Here is a 19,488-nt window from a genome sequence, read left to right on the forward strand (position 1 = left end):
GCTGTTAGCCCTCGTGCTGCGCTTACCCCCTGTCGGCACGCTGTTAGCAGTCTGCTTCTCAGAGGTGCCCTAAGTGCCTGTGACAGCTCTACTGAATAGACATGGCCTCGCTTTGCTATGCGTGACTTTATTTATTTATTTATTTATTTATTTATTTATATCTTCACACAAAGACAGCCTCAGCTTTTAAAAGCTTTATCAAGAAGTCTTTAAGACTGTGTCAGGTAGCAGTATTTCCACACAGCTAAGTTGCTGAAAATGCATCATTTTCAACTAGACTCTCACAACATGGGAGCCAAGAGGGTGAAGGTCTGGTGTTTTCTGGAGAATTTTGTATTTATGCTGAATTGTGCCTGTCTTATGTGAAGATTTAGCTACAAAAGCTTTCTGCATACAAAAGGGTTTCTCTATACCGTTAGAGCACTTATTAGACTAGTAGGCTGGTTGCTGAATAAAATGTTCACGGCCAGGGTGACGGAAGATCAGAATTAAACAAACAAACAGAAAAAAGCAGGTCCTAGATTTGTTGTTGAATGGAAATACTCCATCCTCAGTCGCTTTGCAGCTAAAAATAAGAGATGGAGAGGTTGGGAAATAAAAGCTTGGAATAAACAATTACGGTAATAACCCAGACAATTCTCTGTCTCTGAACACTGATACATCCTTTCTCTTAGCCATTATTAATCTGAATTCACCTCATCTCCTTGAGGCCTCTTTACAAAAAGGGAAACAACACTCAGAAGTGGACACATTTAACTGAATGCCAAACCCAGCCATTCTGGGCTACTGCCTGGCAGACATTAAACCCATTCAAGTGTGCAATGAAGTTCCCTTCGTTTTGATGAGTGAATTATGATTATCTGTATTGTCATGCCTCCCGGGGGCAGTGTTGGAGTCTGGCATGGGGAAAGTGCCCTGGTGCCAACTTAGTCAGGCATCTAAATGTGCCTACTGCAGCTTTGGTGCCTGGCAAACACTTAACATCACTCTAATCCCTGCTTACACTTGAGCCTGTATGAATTACTGTACAATCCATGTCTTTCATTTGCAAATGAGATCAGGTCCAATTACGGCAACACTGCACTACTCCGGAGCGGTTACAAAACAGACACCTGTGTGACTAATTTATTACCCGACCCGAACTGGAGTTGAATTTAGCAACAAAAGATTCAATTCAATTCAGTTGTATTTATATAGTGCCAAATGACAACAGCAGTTGCCTCAAGGTGCTTTGTATCGTAAGGTAAAGACCCTATAATAATACAGAGACAAGTCCAACAATCAAATGACCCCCGATGAGCAAGAACGTGGCAACGGTGGGAAGGAAAAACTCCCTTTTAACAGGAAGAAATCTCTGGCAGAACCAGGTTCAGGGAGGGGCGGGGCCATCTGCTGTGAAAATGCATTTAACATGCTCCATTAGGGCAGCATGTCCATACTATATTTGCATCCATGCAGTTTAACAAAGAAAAACACCAGATGTAGCCAATACCTCAAGGTACACATTTAGCTTTCATGTAAACTCTGAGCCTGTTTGGTACTGACTGGTGGTGCAGTTTCAGATTTGCCACTAACTGCCCCTCACATCATATGGAAATGGGCAAAAGCATAACATCCAAACTAACATTAGTGGTAAGATGATGATGCATTTCTACGATCCAACAAATCTGTCTCTTTCTTTTTGTGAGTCACTGTGTCTGCCTCCATTGATTTATTTCTGTGGAGCCGGAACTTCCTCGAGTCTTTTTTTCTGGTTCGTTGTCCTGTTTCGGCTTTGAATGCGTTATATCATCGGTCCCCAACCTTTTTTACACCACGGACCGGTTTATGCCCGACATTATTTTCATGGACCGGCCTTTAAGATGTCGCGGATAAATACAACAAAATAAAACTAGTACCGGTACCAAAAAAAGAAGATTTATTCATAACACACGTGAAAAGACCCAGGAAAACCGAGTTAACGATAAAAACGACAACAAAATAACGCTGAAAACCCATAAAAACCCTGAAAACTATACATTTCACATCTGAGCCTCAACTCTCGCTACCCGGTACCAAACGACTCACGGACCGGTACCGGTCCGAGGCCCGGGTGTTGGGGACCGCTGTGTTATATGACTTGCTTCATCAGAGAGTTCTACATTTGTGCATGCACTCGTCTCTCTCCGGTTTGAAATGACAGCAGCGTAATGGGAAAAATGTGATGTCACAGAGTGCACCAATCAAAGCTTTGCACTATCAGTCAAATTATGAATAAACCGCAACCACACATTCCTGATAAAGCAGGACAGCTGTGGTTTTTAAGTGTTAAACTTCTAAAATTGACAGCGAATTGGATAAAGAACTCAGTGTGGCTAATTTCATGTGAAAAACTGGTTTAAACCCAAGTTTACAGAAGGGCTTAAAACCTTTTACACAAAAATAAATAGTCAAAGCCACTGTATGTTAATTAGACATAGTAAAAACAGCAAACTCTGACCTACATGCAAAGTGTAATCAGTACACAAAAAAACATTACTTTATCTTCCACGCATACACAGTGACATCAACATTTGCAGCTCTTTTGAAGCTGCACTTTTAGTAGCCTTGTTCTGTGTGCTTAAGCCTATGTTGTCCACTTTGGAGGTGTCTGCACTATGTCTTGTGCTGAGGCCAGACCAGAGCTGGACACTCAATCACCAATATAATGGCATCCCCAGCTGGAAGAGGAGGTCAGAGCAAGGTCAAACCTTCACTTAACCCCGTTTTTCTGTGACAATAGAAACATTCTGCCTTGGTTCTTTCTGACTGCTGAAAGATGTTTCAGCATCTCTGTTGTTACAGCCACTCGAACTGTGCAGCACGCACTCCTCCACCCGAGGGAGAGTGTGCGCTCTGACTATTGGGCATTTTGGGAGTGCTATAATGTTCAATAAAACATTCCCTCTGAGATTTCACTTGTAACTATAATGAATGAATCTTTGATCTTATTAGCAGTTTAGGTGCTACCCTTGCTCGTCAGCAATACTGTGTGAAGGTTAAATACTCTGTATGTTCCGTCAGCTAAGCTGCAGAAGAAGCAATGGTGACTGAACTTTGAGCGTGAGCCCTGTGAGCCAGTGCCCCATGTGCCTCATCTGTGTGTGTGTGTGTGTGTGTGTGTGTGTGTGTGTGTGTGTGTGTGTGTGTGTGTGTTTGTGTGTGTGTGTGTGTGTGAAGGCTTATGGATTCATACACTCAGGTGGAAGTAGTGATGACAGCTTAACAAGCAAGCTGGGCTGGCCCTGAGAGTTAAGCTTATTAGCTAATTAACAAAGCCTTGGCTCTGGCACCATGTTTGCCTTCCTCTATGGGATTGGCAGCTTGAGATGTGATTGTGTGCAGGTAGAGGCTTTGTTTGTGCATATGTGCATGTAGCTCAGCTTTCCACACCAATAAACATCTCATCTGAACTCGCCATATTATAGCCAATGGCCAGCATTTGTGAAAAGGCTAGATTTTTATTGAAAATTCAGTAAACGTCATTCTTTAATCTTGAACTTGATCTCCTTTTACATATCGCTGTGTTTCCTGGTCAGTACTTCCTTGTTTCTGGCAACAGGCTGACTCCCCCTGGACTTCTTGTGGTTGGGTTAAATCTATTCGTCTGTAATTGATAGGGATCTCTTTACTAATGATCAGGCACAGCCTGTGAGTCTTGAGTGCAAATACAGTCAGTGGGATATGCCCAGTAGCCCTCTCCTGCTCACTTTGGCTGTAGGCCAGCCAACATATGGTATGAACGCATGCAATGTGGTTTGTCGGAACAGTTTTGAACGTTGTCCAAAAGAATCAGGTTAAATTGCAATTTTCTCAAGTCCTCCTTTTTTACTAGGATTTCAGCAAAGTGCCAATTTGATCCTGATAATTTGGTGAAGGCCAGCATGATATAACCGTAATGGAAAAAAATACCGACTGTGTCACAGCCAAGATAAATTGAGGCCTGTGGAGCATGTTTGACGTGGCTTCTCAAAGATGTGGACTGTGCACTGCGTTACAAACTGCGATGGAAATTGTTTGTCTCGACTAAACCGTCACACACACATTAATATGCGGGATACTGCGTTTCCAGTCTGATTTGTATTTGAATGCTATTTTCTTCTTAAACAAAAATGATCTAATCTATTAATTTCGCTTGTTTATAACACAGTTTTTGTGTAAAATCAGACTGACTTTAAAAAAAAATTTCATTTCAATTTCTGTCATTTTCCTTAGAATGAATTCATATTCTGAACTCTGCGCTCTGCTTTAAACCACAGACATATTAGACATTTTCCAAAGAACATTTATGGAAAAAAATTCAAATAAGGCTGACTATGAAATTAAATGTTTTTAATTATTTTAATGCAGAGGGATTCATCACTCTTAGAAACCAGCCACTATTTTCACAGCAAAATTTTTATGGCAGTGTTAACCCTGAATGTGTGTTAAAACTGCGTGCTGATAGTACCTCTTAAGAGGTATGTCTGATCATTTCTCCTGTCATTGATGTTTTGAGGAGCAGCTGCATTACATGCATATGCAGTCCTTTCCCCCCTTTTTTATTGTTTTTGTGATGCGACAGTATCTGCTTGGGGCAGGTGGGTATGGTTTGGAGTTCTGACGGCTCTGTTGGATTCACTTGCCTTTTCTTCTCTTTGGTTTGCTGTGAAATAAATGAGGACGTAGCCCAGACTCAATGTCAGCTCCCGGAGCCCCCTCTCTCTCCACCAAAACCACAGGGCCCACCCAAACCAGCTCCCGTGGGGGCCCGACCCAAAACAGCACTTCTATTGTGCCTGAACAACACATCTTTCTGTGTGTATACATTTGTTCATGTCTGTGTGTGTGTGTGCTAGCAGGGATAAGATTTCATATATTAAATCTAAAGTGGAGCCAGAAGCTTGGGCCTTCAGTGGGAGACTGTGGCACCCACGGTGTGGGACGGAGAGATTTCGCAGGTCTTTCCTCCCCACTGCTGTCAGACTCCACAACAAAGACTTTAACTGAACAAACACACACATCCACACATGTGCAATAACACTAAGTGCAATAATCTTTTCTGACATCGTTGTATTTTTACTCAGTTGTATATAGCATTCGTATTCTATTTTTATCTTATTGTATATTTTTATTCTATTTTATTCTACTGTATATAGTATATTATTTTATTCTATTCTGTACAGCTGTGTACTGTATTTATTCTTATTGTATTCTAATTTTTGCGTCATAACTTTTGCACTGTCCACTTCCTGCTGTGACAAAACAAATTTCCCACGTGTGGGACTAATAAAGGTTATCTTATCTTATCTTATCTTATCTTGAACTGATCTTTTGGGACTGTGTGTTTGACAAAGAAGCAATTTTGTTGCCTGGATATAAGTGCCCTCATTTTCAAATTTTTTTTATTTATTTAAAAAAATACAGATCTAAATTTCTTGTTAACCAAAGTCCTATTAAGTGTGGTCAAGCCCAGCTATTTTGTTTATAACTCGTTCTTTTTCTTTCTTTTATCCGCAGAACTTGATGTTACAAACTTTTCAGTCAATGCAGTTTAAATTAAAGCAGGTCACAGATTTATTTAAATGTACAAAATTGTGTAGTTAAATCCAAAGCTCTGGCGTATGTGGTGGTTTTTAAACACTTGCCCACGAGACCTGCTTAATTATTCTCCATCACTCAGATAAAGAGTGGAGATAAATAAATAAAGTGTATTTTATTACTTTTTAAAATAACTGAAAGTTAAATAATAAAATCATCCGCAAGTAAGATGTGACATCTGTCCAAGTCTTTTCCAAAAGTGGCTAAGCTCTACCACCTTCACTTTTATCTTCAAATCCTGCTGTCACATCAGTGTGCAGCAGGCTGTAGAAAGCAGTACCTTTTCTTCGAGGACAAATTTTCACCTTGTTGTTTCCTCACGTTCAGGCGGCAGCGGCGGCTGTTGATATCAGTGTAGTAATTCAGAGCAGGCCTGACCTCTCTGACTGCACCGCCGGGATCAACAGCTGGGTTTTTCTAGTATTAAAGTCACACCTTCAGTAGAAACACTATACTTTATCTAATTCAGTGCCCGGTTTCAGCCCACAGTCTTCAGCAGTACGCCCCTCTTATATCATATAAAGTGCTTTACACTGCTGGGGGGAGTAGTTCATGAGTATTTTTAGCATGTGACTCAAAGCCCCACCCGAGCGATGTTGGAAGCTGACGTTGTCTAAGTTGCAGGTAAAGTAAATGAATAAAAACTTTGTTGTTAACTGTCAAAGGACAAATTTCATGCCAATTAAATGCCAAGTAGATTTACGACACATTACTAAAGTGGTGTCTTCAGGTGGCCTCTTAAATTTTGCGTTGCAATCGATGTTTTATTTAGACTGCAGTTTAGTCAGCTGATTTGTTCATACAAGATCTGCTTCATACCATATGAATTTGTAGACATAAAGGGGTTTAGGTAATCTACAGGCTCCTGCAACATCACAGGTTTACACCAGACAGGGAGCAAAATGCATTTCTTGATGATGACGTAGGATAATAAAAATTCTTTAGCATGAGTTTTGACACTCGCTGGATGTGGAGTGTCAAATACATTTTTCAATATTTGTTTCTATGGTTGTTTCTAAATACCGAATTTAGGTCTCTCAATTGTGAATTTTCATTTTCACAGTGTTCTGACATTTGATAGACGAGCTGGTAAAAGCAATAAGTAAGGAATTTCTTGTCTTTTCTTTTTCTCCTGCAACAAAAAAAATAAAGTTCATATATGTATATATGACTTCATAAGTCCTGTTGTCCTGTTGTGTAGCATTAGTTGTAATGTGATTATGATTATAAATGTAACAGATTTAAATGATATCTGCAATATATGCGGTTCCTCCTACAAGTGGCCCTCTGCAAGCATATTGCTGGACGGCAAAAGAATGTGTGTGTGTGTGTGTGTGTGTCTGTTTTTCTTACAAGGAGGGTGATGTATGTGAAGAGGGTTGCACAGGGCTACTTGCAGACCCCCCCCCCCCCCCCCCCCGGTCAGGATCAATGGCTGCTTTCTCAGGCCATGTTCTTTGACAAGAGAGTCCGGGTGTCATCTGACAGATGAAAATAGTTTGTGTGAAATGGACACTGTGCTAACACGCAGCCAGGCTAACCATGCTGCAGTTTAATGGTTTTACAACACTGAGCAAGAAGTGCTAGGTCATTGAACATATGTGTGTGTGTGTGTGTGTGTGTGTGTGTGTGTGTGTGTGTGTGTGTGTGTACATGCGTCTGTTATCTACGCGCCCCCCTCTGTGCAATTAAATGTCTCAGCAGTGTACTGACATTCTTTAATCAGTGTGTGAGGTGTGGATGTATGTTTGAGCGCTTCGGAGTGCTTCAGTGTTCTCATATCAGTGTGTGTATGCTTGCGTTTGTGTGTTTTTGCGTATATGTGGGTGTGTGTGTGTCTCTTTCCTCCTCCTGGCTAGCCCGTCTCCTCGTGTTTGGACATATGTTGAGTTTTATTTCACTCAGACATCAATCCTGCTGGCCAGCTGTTAGGACAGCTGCTCTCTCTGTGCCTCTCCTGCTCTGTTTCTCTCTTTTACTCTATCATTCGTGCCGTCTTGCGCTCGCGCTCTCTGTTTCTCTTGGTCTGCCTCTCACTCTGGTTTTTTCTTCAACATTAATGTTTCTTTAACATCAAAATGTTATGCTTTGTTTCTCTTTGCTTCTTCTAAACAGTATTTTTTAAATTTTGTGTCTCTTCAAATTCTTTCTTTCTTTCTTTCTTTCTTGTCCTCTCTCTCTGATCCTGTGGGGTCTGCAGTTGAAGTCATAGCACTGGCATAAATTTGGAAGTGCAAAGTGTAGCTGTCAGCTTCCATTTACACACATTCAGTAGTGAAGTGAAGACACAAAATGTTTTTTTTTCTTTTTTTAACTGTGGGTGTGTTACACAAACACCAGGCACCGGTTAGAACACTGGATTTTGTTATTTTTTACATTAAGTAATTTTTCAGATTAATGCTTTTTTTCTCTTTACATTGGCCTTAGACTGCACACTCCAGGGCTCCGAGTTCCCGAGCTCTCTCACTAAGCATAATGTGTTTGTTTGAGAGACTGAAAGAGACGATGTATGTGGATAATTTAAAGGAACTTTTTTTAAGCTTTCACACTAAAATCTGCTCAGCGTGAGTGAACTAAACTTTCAAAATATATGTGTTTCCTAAACATTTTTGTTAGAAAACAAACTTCATTGGAATATGTTGCACACCTGTTGTAAGCATGTTTAAGATAAATATTGCACTAATGAAGGATTTGGCAGGATAGATTATTCCACGGCTTCACACTGAGCTCTCTTGTTAGAAAGTGGTGGTTTTTCCGACACAGCCATTCTTCTAGGCTGAGAGAAATAGCTCTCTACTCCTATTCATACGTATCTGTTACTTACCAACATTTTGCTGAAAAGTTCATTTCATGAGCAACTTTTAAAAACAAGTAGGCTAAAAGAAAGAGTGAGAAGAGAGTGACACAGTCATATAGTAGAAGCCTGTGGCACACTGTGTATTTCTTGGCAGTTGCTCTTTTGGACTGTTGATGCTTGCCTGCCACATACCCACACATACACTAAGTAAAACACACACAGCAAAGCACACAGTAAGTTGCCTGTGGCTCATGTAAAACACCCAAAACATTGTCTCTTGGCAGGTTGGCGTGGGGACAGGTGATAAAAGTGTGTTTACCCTAAACACTCGCCAGCTTGCTAGCTGCCTCAGCGCTGATTTACTACGACTCCGTCTCTTCAGCCGCTTCTTCTCCTCATCGCCTTCCTTCTGGCTCGCTTTCACTTGATCTTATCGCTCATTCACCCTACCTGTCTGTCTCTTCTCCATACTTGTTCCTGCTTGTGACAAAGTCTTTTTTGAAAATATTTTTTATTTTACAACAAATAAAAAGGGAATTTCCAGATGTGGAATGTCTAAAGTGTTTTGATTTGGGAGAGTAAGTTTTTATTACTTCCAGCATGGAGGTTATGTTTTTGGTAGTGTTTGTGTGTCGTTCTGTCTGTAAACACAGTAGCTCAAAAAGTTTTGAATGAATTCTGGTTAAACTGTGTAGGGGTGTCGAGCGGGCTCATGTTAACGGTCCATTAAAATGTGACTAACATATATTGAGGTCTTCAAGTTCAACTCAAGAAGGATTTATTGGTCAAAAATTGTAAAAAAGAAGTATAACTTGTGCTTGTGCTTACAAGTGTTTTTTGACCTTTGACCTCTCTGTCATGGACAATAGACTAACCTGAAGGTGAAAGGGATAATGTTGGGATGGGATACTTTTTGAGTATAGCTGATTAACAGTATAATGTAATGTTATGTACATTACACTAACAGTTTATAACAACTTAAATGCGTTTTATTTTTGGGGTGTCGGTTAATATAAACTTGTGCTCTTTTTTCACTCTATATTTATTACTAAACATTTAAAGCAGTTTTGCTAACAGTGACATACAGGGTGCACATGTACTATATCCACATAAATAATAATAATAACAAATATTTGTACTTAAAATTAGAAGCCTGCACGCTGCACTTTTACTGTACAACAGACGTCTTAAAGTATGTTTGTTTAAAGAACAAAGAAAATAAAAGAATGTATGCAAAATCCAATACTGTTAAACCCTTAAAAGTAAATACCTCCCAGAGAGTGAGCTGACTTGCTGGAGGTATGCGCTCTCGGAGTGCTTCTAGCATCAAGAACACATCAGCAACTATTTGATATTGTTTACAAAGTTTTTCCTTATTCTTACTTTTTCTATGTCATCCTTCCCATTTGTTTTTACCCACTTCAGTTTGTCTTTATAATTCTTCCAAATTGCTGAAACAGTCATCTTCATCATTCCCTCTTCAACATTGTCTCCGCCTGCCCTGCTTTCCACCTTTCCCCTTTGTTCTTTTAATGTAACCTTACTTCCCTCACCAGCCAAAACATCCACCCGCTCCCTCGTCTTTTTAACCCATCCAATTTCCGTATTATCCTTCGTTTGATAAAGAGGCCTGTTTCTGGACAGCAAGGAATTTTTATCCACCCACCAATCTAAACACCACTTGAACCCTGACTCAGTTGCGGTGACGGATAAAGAGCCATCTAGGGTAAAACATCTCCCTCCATCCTCTCTCATCCCTCTCTTCTTGTCCTCTTCCTCGTCCCCTCTTTCTTCGTACCACACCGCTCTCATCCCCCCACAGTCTCCTCATCTGATCTGTTTATCAGTACGAGGAGTGTAAATTGTGCAATAGAGTACACATACAGTTGACTTATGCAGATGTGTCTTGGAGTTATAGGTTGTATTTTCTTCACTAAGTGCTCTCATAAATTGGGTTCCTTGATATTGTTTGATACAAGGCGCACTGCACAAGTGCACATTGGCGTCTTCAGGTCTTGTGATTAGAAGAAAAGCCCCTCATCCTGCCTCTGTCCCACAGCCTTCCTCCTTTACCAGCCATAAATATCACCCCTTGAACCAAATGTACACACATACTTATCCTGTGGAGCCACTTGTACAGTAAATCTGCAAAAAAAAAAAAAAAAATCAGGTGGATTCCATTGTCCGGAGGGGGTGGAAGCTATGTTCATTACATTACTTTACTTCAATGTGGTCCGCCTGCCTGGAAATACCCGCTGTTTATTGCCTAATTTGGGAAATCACCACAAAAAATTTCTGTCATTTTTAAATTGTTTCTTTGTTCTGTATATATCTGCCACCCTACGTCGGTGCCATTGCCCCCCGCCCCCCTCTTTGTTTACATTGAACCCATGTGACGAGGACGGCTGCATCAGCTTATTTACAACAATCATAATCCGACTGTAAACATGCAAGGTTTTAATGGACCTAATAAGGAAGCTGTGCTCGGCTGGTGGACGGCATCTCATGACCACACAATGGGCCCATACGCACAAACTAAACATTAAGCCATTCACAATAGACCATGTGCCCTTATGAATGCCTATCGCGTCTTTTGTCAGGATAAAGGCACCACAAATAAGCTATTGTCTGACTTAACCATTCTAAATCAGGCAATCCCTTAGGGGCATGTTTTCCACACTGCACCCAAGAATGTCTCCTTTTTTTGTACGAGTGTGTGTGTGTGCGCTTTTTGATGTCCTTGGTGACTGAGGCCTCCTCATGGGTCCGTGCATGACCATGACACCATCTATGACACACCTGCCGGCAGAAAAACAAGAGTGTATACACAAATGAAGGACCTTAAAGATTTGTGTCGTAACGTGTGCAGAAATTGGACATACAGAGTGAGTAATGCAGGTGCTGTATTTCTGAATGTAGTGCTTATGCTTAAAGATTTCAGGCTTTTCTGGTGTCACCTTTGGTTTGTGGTGGTGACTGAAGCAGAAGAACAGCTCGTATTTATGTGTTTCTAGCACACGCTGGAAAAATTTGTTACACTGAGGGCTGAGAGCTGTCAGCAGTGTTTTCTGACAAAGTCAACTTCTGAATATTACAAAAGTTGTGTTTGCACTGGGTTTCATGTTCTCCCATCCTCATAGGTACCCTTTAAAATGAGGATGATATAGCAACTATATTTTTGCCTCCATTTGGAAACAAATACTGTTAAATTTAAAGGGTTTATAGTGGAGACCGATTACAACACAAAATATACCTCAAGACTTAACAGGTTATACTTGCTTACATTTATTTGCTGATGCCTGACAATGTGCACACTTTACTGTTTCTTCATTCGCAGGTCGCACACACAGACAGAGGCACACAAACAATCCCGCTTGCACATGTGCAGATATCTGTCTCTACCAAGTTTGTCTCTCTACTGTTTGCCTGGTGAAGAATTGAAAAGTTCCCATTGTTGAAGTAAAGTTCACAGCAGGACTCCAGTTGAATAAATGGGACCTTATGAATCTTATGAGACCACGTGTCTCTGATGTCTATTATCCTGAGGCCATGAGACACATTGTGAGAAAAAAAGACAACCATCTCTAAACAATGCAGACATTCTCATTTGGTCAGCTGCTGCATTTTTTTTTTTTTTTTTTTTTTTTTTAGATAAAGTAGGAGGAAATTTTTTCTTCTCCTTGATGAGAAATGTACTCATTCTTAGGTTTTTTTTTCTTGTGTCTTCTCCATACTTTTTATTATCATCACCCAATTTTCTCCTCTTTCTACTACTTCCCCAGTTTTATGTTTATGGGCGACAGTCAGGCCTCCTGTGAGACCTCAGCATTAGTATCTGAACAGGTGGACTGTTGTAAAATGCATATTTCATTTTAAATATGATGCTATTGTCTGAAAGTTACAAATTGAAACAGACTTGATAAAAAGAAACTAATTGTTTTGTTTGTTTGTTTGTTTGTTTTTGTAGAACCCTCTTGCATGGAAAGACTCCTCTCTAAAGACTGGAAGGAGCGCGTGGATCGCTTGAACGCCACTGAATTCTTGGGGGAGGTTAAAGGTAAGAGTGAGAAAGATAGCAGCTACTACTATATCTACATTCTCTTTCAGGGAGATGCTAAGTGTATGCTGATAAATACTGTTCCTGCTTTAACTGTGCCCTTTGCCACAGTTGGCAAAACAAAAGAAAGACAGCAAGCATGTTTTTCCCCCCACAATAAGTAGTGCCTTTTTCAAAACCTGCAGCATCTGTGAAATCTCTCATTTTTCTTTTTGGTTCACCCAAATATGAAGAGTGTTATAAATAAAAGCTAATGGTACGTGCGCAGAAAAGACACTGTTGTGCAACGCTAAATTCAAGGGTAAGAAACGGTTAGATACGCTGCAATTCTCTGCTCTGTGTGTATACTTGCTGCATGTTTCTGCATATGAAAGCAGCACAGTAAATGGTAGCCAGGCTTACCTGTCGAGCAGTGAGGGTGGCACTAAGTACTCCAAATTGTACCTTTGATTAAAGGGTGTGTATGAGAGGAGAGGTTGCACATGGTCCTATATTTTTGTAGTCCACATCAGCAAATAGCATTTACAAAGGCATAAATAACCAAGACCAATGAATTCTCGACCTGCTCTGGTGTTCAGAAGTGAAAATAGCAGCATATATATATATATATATATATGCACATCTTATCATTTTGCTTTAGAACTGCAATATAATATGCAATTTAGAATTAATAAAGCTATAAGATCATGTATAGGTGATCGGTGTGAATAGCTATTCTTTACACATTAAATACTATAAGTAAAATATGAAATTACAAGTATTACCTCTCTTGACATCACTGTATATCACACACTGCTGACACAGGATTTTGGGGGCCGACACCTAAACAGGTTTTTAGGGAGTAAAAACAGAAAGGTTACATGTTGGCTAAAAATCAATGAAGAAACCACCCTCTGCCCGTCTGTGGTGCTGCTCTACCACTTGTGACGCAGACAGCGCTTATTAAAAGGAATGAAGTCAAAGCCACTTAGAAAAATAGTGCTTGTTCTCAACGCGGAAATGCAGATCCGATATTATTGATGGTTTTCTACTTTTACAATTATCTTCCCCGGCGTGTTTTACATCTCCTGACTTTGTAAAGTTCATGCATATTTTGAGCTGTCGTAAGAAGGAGGCCTGTAATATATTAGAGCCGTGTGGAGCCTCGATTGCAGGCAGTGAGGCTGACTGGTTAGTACAACAAGTAATAGAACAATAAAAAACAATGAGAGTCTTTACTCTGAATTTACAGAACTGTATAGTTTTTGTGTGTGTGTGTGTGTGTGTGTGTGTGTGTGTGTGTGTGTGTGTGTGTGTGTGTGTGTGTGTGTGTGTGTCTGTGTGTGTGTGTGTGTGACCGCGTCTGACTAAACTACTCACACATAAGAAGAAAAATTGCTTTCTTAAATTTCTAAAATGTGCTTATGGTAGTTAAATAATAAAAATAGAATGAGGTAGAAAAACAAATGACTTTTAAAAACTGATATATTAAGACAGGGAAATGCTTTCTGTCTCGAGGGCTACAGCATTTTCTGTTTGTGTGCCGTAACGCAAGTTGTTAACGGCAGAGCAGTCGAGCTGCCTTCAGTGAGAGGAACCGTTTGTGATCGTCTCCGGCTGAAATGGCAAGTATTTCCTCTGTGGAAAGTGGGAAAAGGGGACTACAGAGAACCTTCTTCAGCAGAACAGACATTGACTTTTATTGTAGGACACATATCAGACGCTTTTTCTCTGTCGTCATACCGACTACCTCCATCTACACAAGCACCCTTCTTATTCAGATAAAATAAACACCCTTAATCACCCTTTGCATAGTAATAATTTAGCATAGGTTACACAACTCATTGAGAGTGCTCTTGTGTCAGATAAGTGCAGGGATACAGTAAAGTTATTCAAACTAGAAGAAGCAAGTAAGATGAAATTCAAGTAAGAGTGAAGTGAAGGTAATTTCCATCAGTAGAAATGATCTTTATCTTTGGATTCTTTCTGTTTTCACTGTGAAATATTAAAATGAGACATTCAATTCAATCACAGTGTAGTTGCTATAGTGTGGCACATTTTGTACATGAAGACAAAAACAGCTGTCCTCTTTGATTGCTTAAAATGAGAAATTATAAGAAGAAGCCAAAAGTCGTGCTCTGCTTCCCTCAAATGCTTTTATCTTTCTTATATAAAAAGGTTGTTAATTGAAAGTTACATACGCACTCTTGTCTGTACAGATTTTCCAATTTTTTTAATCTCAAACCAAAGTCCAAGTCCAAGGCCAATCAGCATTTAGCGATTCTTTTCACCTTTCTTAATCAACCTTTTTATGAATATTTGTTACTTACTTTTTTATTGGTATTACTATCAGTCCCATTGTTGCCATATCAAATAGGTTCAGGTCATTGTGTGAGGAGACACACAGGATAGAAAACTTAAATTAGGAATAAAAAATGAATAAATCAGTTCATTTTAATTAAATTTAAACATTTTTGACAGCTACAAAAGGTACAAAAAAGTATTTTCAAGGGCACGTTCCTGCTCAGATTTAAGCCTCTCATGCTCCACTTGTTTTGATGTGCTTTGCAGATTTAGTGCCTGTCACATGTGTCTTAATCTATTAAACGTACCACTTTTCTGGTAAAGGATATGCAGAAGCATCTCGGCCTCTTTGAAAGTGACTATATTTCTGCATGAAAAGCAGCATTCAGATGGAATTTTTTTATGACACAGAGGAGGAAATATTATTATTAAGATAAAGATGTATGCAAATATTCTAATTGTCTAATACTGCATGAACTAGCAGAACGTTAGCTGACATATTTTTTTCATTTGCTTTAAATAAGTATATATCTGATATCCACCTGGAGTCATGACAGCATTATTACACTTTTGATGATTAGGAAAAGTTTCTTGTAACTTGAAGAATAACAGTTAAATAGCATTTAACTGATCATTCAGTAGCCTCAATTAAAGTGCTTGTGTGTTCCTCAATAAATTTACTCTTTTTTTAAAAGCATAGTGCTTTATATCACTACTTTACACCTATTTGATAGATTTGGATTAAACTTTTTTCTTTTTTTAGTTTGTTTGTTGGAGCGGACACAACATACAAATACGTTTTCCTGGGGAAGAAAGACACTAGTGTGCAATCTATTGTCATGATACTGATGGCCAACAGTAATCCCACCCAATAAAGGTTAACAATTTACAAGATGCTCTATGTTTGAAAAATACAAGTTAATCTTATAATGACAAATAAAAGCTTTATGGATCTGTGTTTCATGCAATTCAGTTTTGGTGACTTTTAAAAGTTATTTCGGTCATTTCTGTGATAGAAACCCTCCTTTACCATCTCTTTAAATATTTGATAGCACTTCAGTGGAGACAAGACAAGAGTATGCTTGTCTAATCCACAAAGTTGGACTCAATTCTTATGTGTTAGTTGAAGACACCAATAAATATAGCATGTGCCAGCACGCACGCACACAAATGATCACACAAACACGGCACACAGATGTCTCTGTTCATCCAGCTGTGTCCTCACTAAAGAAAATACTCTCGCTGAATTCAAGCGTTTTATTTCTCGATGGTTGAAAAGAAGCCTGGTCTGGCTGACCTAAATACGCAAACACAACTGTTGCTCTGTGTCTCCTCACACAGCGACCTGGACCTATTTGTTCAGTCGCAGTTATTTTTAGGGTAAAAAAAGCCCATTGACCTCCTTTTATTTACTGGAATGTTCATTACCGGTCAGGTATGGCTTCAGTTTGCCTGTGTACAATATATTTATGTTTATGTGTGAGTAAATACTTTTTAGCTACACTACACCATGACTCACAGCAAAACAACTGGGAATGTGCCCAGGATTAATATATAAACACTATGAAGCTCTAGAAGGAGGTGCGTGACATTTCGTCTAATTATTTGCTCTTAGTTGCTCTTCATTACCGTGTCCTGATATCCTCCTTAATAATATTCTAGCACTAAGCTTTAAATACAACTCTTCTCCAATTTCTTATTCTTCTTCCTATCACAAAAAAATGTTGTTTTAGTCACAGAGGGCAGCAGTTCACTGGTATTTTTCCCCATTTACAACCTATAGCTTTGCTTTTAATTCATTTTTAATAGAAAAAGAGACAAAAGATGAACGGATCAAGCAGAGCTGTGCAATTCTTTTAGATGATGCTAGCGAATCTTGTGCAACTCTGAAAAATTATAAAACTGTAACGATTTATTTTGAAGGATTTTTAAAAAAAAGATTTTCTCCTGTAATTGTCGTTGCCTTGAATACAGCAGTTATGATTTACACTATTATCAAAACATGATCAATTAAAATGAGAAGAAGGATTTTATTTCTTTTATATATTCTTAACCTTCATGAGACTACACTACAACAAATTAAGAAGATGCTGGCTAGAAAATAACTGCAATGGAAAAAGAATAAAACCTGGACACCTCTCAGCTCAGCAGTGTCACCAAAGTTTCAGATGATGAATTAGCTGTTTGCAATGGGGATATGTATGTGGACATTTTCATCTTTTTTTCTTTTCCAGCTTTACCTCGTCTCTATTTTTTGACATTTGGGTATTCTTAGGATTCCTGGTTTTGACATTTCCATGTTTTTTTTTCCTGCAAAGTCAGAGAGCTCATATTAACAGATGGATGGAAAGTGTCTGATTCTACTGTCAGATGCATGAGCAGGCACATCTGGCAGCAATAATCACACTCAAATTCAGCAGTCAGTTAAATAAGGCATCTTTCTCACATTGCAATTTCATTCTTTTTTTTCTTTATTTCATATGCAACCGTCTGTCTGGAAAAGCGAGCTGTTTGTCTACAATAAACCTTGAAATTTGGCAGACTGGATGTGCGATCTTTACACGCCGCTGGCTTGCAGAGAGCACGAGCACGTCTCTGGACAACATGGAGTGACTGTGTTTGTCTTGGGGTCAAGAGTCAGAGTGTTTGTTGTGGTGTAAGTTTGAGGAGACTGTTTAGTCTTGTAGAGAGCAACGTTGGGAGTCTGGCACATAGATCCCGTGGTAAAACATGATGGTTTGGCAGAAGCTCAGCACAGTCAGAGACATCAATATGTTAGTCAGAGGTGTGAGCCTGTGAGTGGGTGATGGTTTGTGTGTATTTTTATGTGTGGCTTTTGTGTTCAAATGTGTTTGTTGGTGCATTTGTGTGTTTAAAAAAGTGGCCTGAGACATAACTGTGTCATATGGTTTGGGGATTCACAGACAGCCGTTATATTACTGAATATATAATAATAAAAGAAAGAATTTTATTCAGCTGAATAGTTATTTGCGCATGTTCTGATGTAGCAGTGCCTTCATATTTATTGTGATGTAATGAAACATCATATGATAATCAGATGAAATCTTGAAGCTTGGGATGCGATTCCAGTGAATGAAAACATCACGTAAGCGATTAACAGACACCTCATACAGAAGTAAGAGAGTTCTGGTTCATCAACACATCATCCCAATCATCTAAACATAGTGAGAAAACAGTTAATGGCTTTCTGTTTTGGCTGGACCCCTCGGCAGGTGTCAGGAATAATCCTGATGGATGGAAAACGGAAACATCTGAGATGATTATCGGTGCCAGAAGTGTTGGAGGAACGCAAGGCGTTGCGTGTGGAATGCACAACCCATAATCCACATGAATCATGGAGCTGTAATCGCAGTTGTTGCTGTTACACAATAAGCTGTACTTGACTGTAAAGAATGCCAGGGAATAGGAAGGAATCTGTGTTAAGCGTGTAAGTTTGAAGACATGACAAGATTATAAAGTACCTATCAGTGTTGCCAGACTGAATCGCCAGAGATTCTTGGTGAAGGGTGAAAAGGGAAAAATAAACTTTAAAGAAAGGTGGAGAAAAGTGGTGATAACAACAGAAATGCTGTGAGGAATGAGATAAAGAGAGGAAAAAAAGTCAGGGATCTGATGAGAAAAGAGGGGAGGAGAATAAGAATTAGGAAGCTGGCGAGAAAGGAGCAGGATGCAACAAGAGAGTTGGAAAAAGAGAAGAGGGGATAAAAGGAGGGTGGAGCTGATGGTAGGAGGAGGTGTGATAAAGTAAGAGAAGAAGACTGAAAAAAAAGGTGGGAAAAGAAAACAATGAAAAGAAACAAGAGGAAAATGATGAGTGGCGAGAATACACCATAGGGAGGATCAGGCCTTGGAAGCGGAGTAACTGATGGGAAGGTCTTTTGGGGGAAACCCGAAAAAATAGAAAAAATGGACAGAATGAAAGCATGAAGAAAAGAGACAAGAAGAGGAGAATGTTGCCTTTGATACAGGGGTGCTGAGGGGTAATTTCTGTGTGTGTGTGTGTGTGTGTGTGTGTGTGTGTGTGTGTGTGTGTGTGTGTGTGTGTTGGGGGGCAGTCTGTGGTACAATAGGGGCCTGACAGGACTACAATGAAGACTCTGTTAGTATGCAGGTAGTGTTGGGGCCACCCTGCAATATCCCTACATGGCCCCAGGGCAAGACCTTACACACACACACACACACACACACACACACACACACACACACACACACACACACACACAAGAGCAAGAACTTCTAAACAAGATATAAACAAGATATACTTCAGTGTGGTTGTGCTTTAGTTTACGCTTCACTCTAGTTACTTCCTGTTACTTCCTAGAGTGAAGTCAAATTTGCCTGTTTTTCCCTAATTAAATCTTCAAGAAGTCTGTCTCTCCCATAGAACAAATTCTTGGAGATGGTTTAAACACTCTTTGTGCTTGTGGCAACTCCCTACAAATAGAGCCCAACCAACTAAAGACAAATTGTATGTACCCATCCTTTTTTCTATTAATGTCACCCCAAAGATGTTATTAATGGGATTTCTGAGAGGGATTGTTTTGTGTTGCTCCTTGAGAAACTCGTGCTAGTTTTTGAGGTACTGTGAAAGACTGGGAACCGCATGAGAGCTTGGTGTCATGAGCAGTAGGTTAAAAGTAGAGTTGAAAGTCAGACAAACTTTGAAGTGGAGGACAGGGTGTTCCAAAGTTTGGAAAAAGGTTTAAAATATGCCAGCAGTTATAAAGAAACT

At 39.6% G+C, this 19,488-nt stretch overlaps 1 protein-coding gene across 8 annotated transcripts in view; it reads left to right on the plus strand.

Moving 5' to 3' along the window:
• Positions 1–19,488, plus strand: part of LOC101479570 (transcription factor SOX-6) — a 106,622-nt gene that overhangs the window by 42,134 nt on the left and 45,000 nt on the right. For all 8 annotated transcript variants that reach the window (XM_014409107.4, XM_004564494.5, XM_012922841.5 and 5 more), the window contains one exon: positions 12,363–12,452. In XM_014409107.4, the coding sequence (XP_014264593.1) occupies positions 12,363–12,452 (90 nt within the window). The remainder of the gene's footprint in view (positions 1–12,362; positions 12,453–19,488) is intronic.

Source organism: Maylandia zebra, linkage group LG7, assembly GCF_041146795.1.
Source record: "Maylandia zebra isolate NMK-2024a linkage group LG7, Mzebra_GT3a, whole genome shotgun sequence".
NCBI classification, from domain to species: Eukaryota; Metazoa; Chordata; class Actinopteri; order Cichliformes; family Cichlidae; genus Maylandia; species Maylandia zebra.